The sequence below is a fragment of the Octodon degus genome, unplaced genomic scaffold (assembly GCF_000260255.1).
Source record: "Octodon degus isolate 3935 unplaced genomic scaffold, OctDeg1.0 scaffold00266, whole genome shotgun sequence".
Taxonomy (NCBI): Eukaryota; Metazoa; Chordata; class Mammalia; order Rodentia; family Octodontidae; genus Octodon; species Octodon degus.
In genome coordinates this window covers 1,588,537-1,595,504 of record NW_004524842.1, presented here as the reverse complement: position 1 = coordinate 1,595,504, position 6,968 = coordinate 1,588,537, and the positions used below count along the sequence as shown (strand labels likewise).

The 6,968-nt window shown below is 47.3% G+C and overlaps 1 protein-coding gene across 6 annotated transcripts in view; it reads right to left on the bottom strand.

Moving 5' to 3' along the window:
- Positions 1-1,518: 1,518 nt before the first annotated feature.
- The window catches only part of Ttc12 (tetratricopeptide repeat domain 12), a 72,933-nt gene continuing 67,483 nt past the window's right edge, over positions 1,519-6,968 (bottom strand). For 4 of the 6 annotated variants that reach the window (XM_023706613.1, XM_023706614.1, XM_023706615.1 and 1 more), the window contains exons 19-23: positions 4,958-5,059; positions 3,732-3,831; positions 2,638-2,863; positions 2,103-2,224; positions 1,566-1,662 (exon numbers count right to left, since the gene is read on the bottom strand). In XM_023706613.1, coding sequence (XP_023562381.1) covers positions 1,646-1,662; positions 2,103-2,224; positions 2,638-2,863; positions 3,732-3,831; positions 4,958-5,059 — 567 coding nt within the window. In that variant the 3' untranslated portion in view covers positions 1,566-1,645. The other 2 variants (XM_023706617.1, XM_023706618.1) reach the window with 2 other exon arrangements.

Sequence of the window (6,968 nt, the reverse complement as noted above, 5' to 3'; positions counted from 1 at the left end):
TGCAGGACATGAGCAAACCCACTCACAGATCCCTCAGCCTTAACCCAGCTGATGTCACAGCCTACTCCCACCCCACCCCCACCCCAACATCAAGATGGATCCTGGTTATATTTATGCAGCACCGTAATTCCCATCACACATTCACCTTCCACACTGTCAGCTTCCCATTACTGTAACAAATATTCCACATAGTTGGGCAAAGAGAAAAGGTGGGCTGCGGCTCGCAGTCTCACAGCCCATGCTCTGGTAGACTCAGAGCTCTCAGGCCTCTGCTGCAGGGAGCACACTATAGAGGAAGCTGCCCACCTTGGGGCCAGACAGCAAGAGAGCGAGAGGAAGGAACTGAAGCTGCAAACAACCCAGCAGGGCACTTTCTATGATCGGAAGCTTCCGTATAGAAATCCCTGCTCAACACACCCAACAGTTCCAAACTAGGAGGACATTTTCACACATGGACATTCATAGAACATTTCAGATCCAAGATACAGGACCTCCCGATCCTCATTTAACCTTCGTAGCAACATAAGAGGCAGAGTGGGCAGGAATTGCACTTGATTTTGTAGATGCTGCAGCCAAAGCTCAGAGAGGTTATGGACCTTCCCTAATCACTCCACAGGGGTAGGTGGCAGGAGATGCCATTCTTTGGAATCCTGGCTGGGACTCTTAGCATTCCATGTACAATACAGCTCCTATCTCCTGACCTAAAATAATCAACTGATTGTTCTGAGAAGCCACACAGCATGCCACTCATTGGACTTTTCAGTTAGGGACTTGGAACCCATAGGCAACCTTGACTTAATCAGGTCCTAGGGCAATGATAGAGAGAGATGAGTTCGGGAATGGGATAAAAATGCAAGGTGGTTTAGGGAAACACATACTTGTATCAGTCAGGGTTCAGTGTATCAACAGAAGCCTCTGTTGTGGAATTTTAACAGAGAACTGACACACAAAATAGGGTACGTGCACTACCACCACATTGGCCAGAGAAGAGCACTGAGTGGAACATCTGGGAATGACTCCGTGTACAGAGAGACTGCACAGAGCTCCTCTAGTTGGAATCGGGGCTACTTCCCACCCCTGGAGCACTGGACCCACTGAGCTCATCAGAACCTGCCACAGCTCCAGGGGGCTTCAGGAAGCTGTCACCACCATTGAGGCCACTACTACTATCTTGAGACACTCAGATCTGGCCATCAGATGCTACATGCCACTGCCAAACCATGACGCTTCTAGCATGTTGCCAGTAGAAAAGAACCAGCAGCACAAGAAGCAGAAGAAGGCTGGAAGAATCAAGTTCTCCTACAGAACTGTGGATGCAAGAGGGCCTGGGAAGTGGGGCTTTTCACTGGCTGGTTTCCAGTGTCTGTAAAAAGAATAACCAGCGACAAGAATGATGGATGTTGAACACACTTACCACCACAGAAGCCACCAGACGCTTGTTGTCTTCTTACCAGTGAAATCCCACTAGACAAATGTTCTGACAACACATACTGAAGAGGACATTCTAATAAAGGACTTTATTAGCACATCAACAGCCAACAATACACAGTGTGTGCTTGCAAAGCTGCACACAGACACCTTGTCTCTCAAGAATCGTTGATGTATTTCATCGTAGAGTTGAGAATTTCCAACCCATGGAGCTCTCTCAGTTGAACAGTGAACCTGTTGTAATCAGACCACAAAATCCAGGACATCAATGCCATGCTTCACAGCCATCTCCCTCTAGACAGAAGCCGGCTGGGAACGCCAGCCCCACCACTCTGAGTGGAGAGGGGAAGTGGCACTGGGCGGCCCTAAAGATCAAAGGGGTAGGTGAGTCTCCCAGGGAGACCATGAGTCACTGAAAACACTCTCGCTGCAAGTGGCAGGTGTGACAGGCTGATCAGATGGGACCGTGCTCTTGGGGACCTCCCCAGCAGGCTGCCACTTTGAGCTCAGGCTTGCTAATGTGCCTTGCTCTTTCTCTGCAGAAGAAACATTTTATCTGTTCCTTCCATTTGATCAGTCAGACAGAACTTGAAAGGTCGTCAGATGACGTCCAAGTCGGCCCTTTCATTCTACAGAGAAGAAATTAAGAGGTACAGGAAGAAGCTATCCCCTACCTATCCCCAAAGGCATGTGGTCTGTGCCAGGCTCCGTGGCATGGCCACAGGCAATGCCTTGCAGAAACATGCTCCTGGGGATGTTCACGCACATCCGAGTAAGTTTAGAGCAAAGCAGGAGTCTGAGCAGAAAGAGAAACCATGCACAAAGTTCAAGCTAAGGTCTCTTGCCCTGCCTTGCCGAGTGGCCCCGGACATGCTTTTCTGCTTCTTCATTCTGTTTTCAGTAGGAAAATGTTACCCTCTCTGGACATCCCTCCATTTGTTCAGCCACAAGCATGCATATTTACATATATATATAATGTTTGGCCTATTTCTGAAAAAAAGTAAAGGAGAGAGGATGGTATATAGTTGGATTTTAAACTCTCCCCAAGGTCCATATGCTGAGGGCTCAGCGCCCAGCCCACAGCACCCTCGGAAGGTGGAGGAACCCTTAGGAGGTAGGGCCCAGTGGGGATTCCTGTCACTGGGGGGCCGTGCTAAAGGGGACTCTGGAACACTGGCCTTTCCCGTGCCTGTGGTGGCCACAGTATACCTGGGCTCGACCGTGCACAGCTTCCCGAGAGCGATGCCCGCGTTCAGCTGCACGGCTGTCTTCTGCGAATCTCCAGCTGCCAGCTTCAACAGCACTGGCACGAGGTCTGTCTTCAGCAGGGAAGATGCGACGTTGGGCACCTCCATGCAGTTGCCAAGGCAGAGGGCGGCGTTGCCCATCAGAACCTCATCCTCTGAGCTGAGCAGCTTCAGCAGAACACTGAACTCTATAAGGAAAGGAGGGCAGCAACAGCTCCTCTCGATCCTCTAACAGAAGGCACCAGAGGCCCGAGGGGCTGGAGACCTACTGGAAGATGGAGCCCGGGAAGGCGTGCTTACACTGCCAGCAAATACGCACTGAGTGCTGCGACCCTCCTCAACTCCCCTCCATGTTGCTGCATCTGCTTGGGTGCCTACAGCAGCACCTAGCGTAACACAGTTGCTGCACAAATAAGCCATGTGCCCAGCTGGTCTGTCTTGTGGAGAGGCTCTGAACTCAACCTGCATGCCCGCCACAGTGGGAGATCCCACCCGGCCCCCAAGGTGGAGGCAGTATGCCAGCATCCTATACTTCTCCAGAAGAAAAGCTTTCTGTCCCACGATGGGGCCCACTCAGTCACTATCAGAAGTGTTAGGGGGTACACTGCAGGCTGCCTCACTGGAAAGCCCTGCTGCGAGTAGCTACAGCTGATGTAAGTCATAAAAAGGCAGGCTCAGATTCCTGTATTCCCCATGTGCACCAAGGGTTGAAAGTAGTTTTTTCCCTCTTCCCTTTGTGAATACAAAGGGCCAGGCTAGGTCAGTATAAGCATGCTGCCATGGAAACAACTTCCCAGCCTCGATCCTGTTCTCTTTGAGCTGCCTGGTGGCTGGGCCTCCTGCGCAGGTGCTGTACCTGTGCACAGCTAAAAGCCTACTGAAAAGCCTTTCAACCGAGGAGAGCTGCGCCTTGCTCTGAAAGCAGTGCAGGCCTGAGGGAGGCTGAAAGCGCTCCTGCCAAGCTCCTCCCCACTCCCAAGCCACGCTTCCGTTTTTGAGGCTGCCAGGTGGACTAACCTCTGGAACATGGGTGCCCTTCGGGAAACTGTCACTTACTTTTATCCAGTCTTACTAGTTCTTCCCGAGCTTCACAGCAGCTACTGGTGCAGACAGCTAGTATCTTTACGGCATACCGTGATGCATTCTGGCCTCCTGTCTAGATTGCAGGATGAAATCAGAAAAGGACAATCAGTGCCACAACATCTCCTGACCGGAAGCCACAGTGAGCTGTCACAAAGGTCTAGTGGGCTTTGGGAATGTCTGAAAGACAATCCCAATGAGGATGGTATGTGCTGCCTGGGACGCAGGACTGGCGCCTGCAGGGAGGGGCTGTCGCGAGCCCCCTCAACGTAGCCCACACCAGCTAGGACTGCAGGCTTGTCATTTATCTGACACCCCCTGTGTGAGTGGCTGGGAGAACAGGGGTGCTATCAATGGCAGATCTACCAAGATGGCAGATACAGGTCTGCTGGGCCATTTCACCTTTTGAGAAAGGGCTGGCAGGCTAAGGCCATTAGGGGTTGTCTTTTGTAAGAATTTCATGAACCTACATCACTGTAGGAGGTAACACCTCTCAAATCGTAATCCTTAAAAATACCCAACGAAGGGCTTTAAAACTGCATGTTGTGTGTGTGGGTGTACTCACACACAACGCACGTGCGTATTCCTGCCATCAGCAGCCTCTGGCAGGGTCACAAAAGTTATGCAGAGGAAGTGACAACCTAAATTCAAGCCTCCTCCCTGGCCCCTCAATACCCTCCATGTCTCAGCAGCACTCAGCACACTTCCCTGTCCTGCTGGGCCTGGGTCACTGGCTTGATGCCACAACACTCATTTCATGAGGAAAAGTCCAGCAGTCTGGGGTCACACTATAGCCCTGCGACCTCCTGACCTCATGAAGGGGGCTCGAGCTAACTCTCTCCACACAGCTACATGGAGTATTGTGAATCCACAAACAAAACAACAAGCTCAAGAACTTCTCAGAGAGCTAGTGGAGCCATTTTGTTCAAGGGTGGAGGCCAGATGCTTTAAAGCGAAGTGTGGGAGGTAAGCAGTTGTTATAGATCTAAACAACCACTTGCTTATATATTTAACAGCCTTCTGCTGATGTTCAGAGCGTTATCCAGGTGGACAGGCAGAAAAGAATAACCTGGAAGCTTCAACTCTGGCAGGGGTGACACAGTGGCACATGGACTGGGCAAGGGAGGGCTTAATTCTGTTCCCTGAATAAAATAAAAGACTCCTGGAAATTTAGGAGGTTGTAACCAGCGAAGTCACTTCACCTTCAGGAATTTAATCATTTTCTTCACCGCTCCTGCTCTCACAGCCTCTTTGATGATTTTCTGAGAGCATGAAAGGGTCCGGCTCAGAACACCAGCAGCTCTCTGAGTGAAGGAGAAAGAGGATGATTAAATGCCTTCTGACATTTCTAAAATTTCTAAAATTTTCAGAAATGCTGGTGACCTTTAAAGTTAACAAGGCATTTGGTGAGGCAAAGCAATCATTAGTAATGGAAGTGAAAGACACCTTGATCCCTAAAAATGCAACGGCCAAGTGATATATAGTATAAACATGATTCTTTTTAATAAACCTGCTTGGCAGGCAATTCCAAGGGCTGAAAACATTGCCCACCCACCACAGCCATGCCCCAGAGAGGCCAACTAGCTTAGCTTTCCACGGGACCAGCTAGCTCAACCCAGAGAAGAACATCCTCCCCAGAACTCTGTTATCAGCAGGCCCTTCATTAGGGGATGTTCTGCCTCTTGAATCAATTCTCTGTGCCTTTTACCTTTCATTTATCTTTATAAATCTTTGTCTTTTTGTTCTACTTTCTAGCAGATTTCATTTCCTTTATTTCCTAGCTCTTTAAAAAAAAAAAACAAGAGCAAGTAGTTACTGTTTTATGGGTATAACAGTATTGAATCTTTCCCAAGGGACAAATGATAGACATTTTTTTCTCTTACTCCTATGCCTGTTTCTTTTGGGTCAGTGTTTCTGTTGATATGTCTTTGTCGCTCTTTTTTCACTGGTTATACAGATTAATGGGTTTTATTTGGGCAGGTCTGTACATGCACATGACATAATTTGATCATTTTCATGTCCCCTAGTACTCCTTTTGCTTCAGGTCCCCCATAGTTTAACAGTTTTGGGAGGTTCCAATGCACATATTTTGCTTATAGCCATCCCATCACTGGCCCTTATATTTTCTCTCCTTACCTCTCATTTCCTTTCTCCTGTTTAATAACTATTGAACCAGTCTCCCTTACAATAATTATTGCTATCATTTTTAGAGTCTACACATTAGGAAGAACACGTGTTATTCATCTTCCTGAGTCTGGTTGATTTCACTTAACATGATGATTTCCAGATGCTTGCATTTTCCTGTGAATGATAGAATGCTTTTCTGCCTTACGGCTGGATAACGCCTCCTGGACATATACGCTACATTTCTTTATCTGTTCATCTATTCACAGACACTTAGGCTGGCTCCACAGCATGGCTACCGTGGACTGCGCCCTACAAAGCCCGAGCATGTAGATATCCCTGCAGTACGTCCTAATTATGTTGGTATGCACCAGAGAATGCCATCCCTGGATCAAATGGTAATGGGCCATGATTTTTAAAGGAGCCTGCATACTAACTTCCACTAGTTTACATTCCCACCAGCAGTGCAGAAGGCTCCTTTTGCCTTCCATCCTCACCAGTATTTATTGTTTTGTGTTCTTAATGATAGCCATTCTGATTGAAGACAGAATCTCAATGCAGTTTTGAATTGCATTTCCCAATGGGTAAGGAAGATGAACATTTTTTCATATGCTTATTGGCCATCTGTACTTCCTTTGCAAAGTGTCTGTTTAATGCATTTGCTCATTTATTGACTGGGCTATTTGATTTTGTGGTTTTCTTTTGAATTCTAGATGTATTTTAGATACTAATTCCCTATCAGACGAGTAGCTAATTAATATGCTTCTTCCATTCTGTAGGCTGTTGCTTAACTGTTTTTCCCTTGTTATACAAAAACTTTAATGTGATGTAGTTTCACTTGTTGATTCTTGCCATTGTTTCCTATGTTACTGAAGTCCTAATCAGGAAGTCTTTAACTATGTTTTCAACTATTTCCCTTATATTTTCTTTTAGCAGTTTCAAAGTTTCATGTCTTATACAAAATGGTCTTCGATCCATTTTGTATTTATTTTTCTATAGGGTAATGAATAATACAGATTCAATCATCTATAAATGGATATCCAGTTTACCAAGAATCATATGTTAAAGAGTCTGTCTTTTCTCCAATAT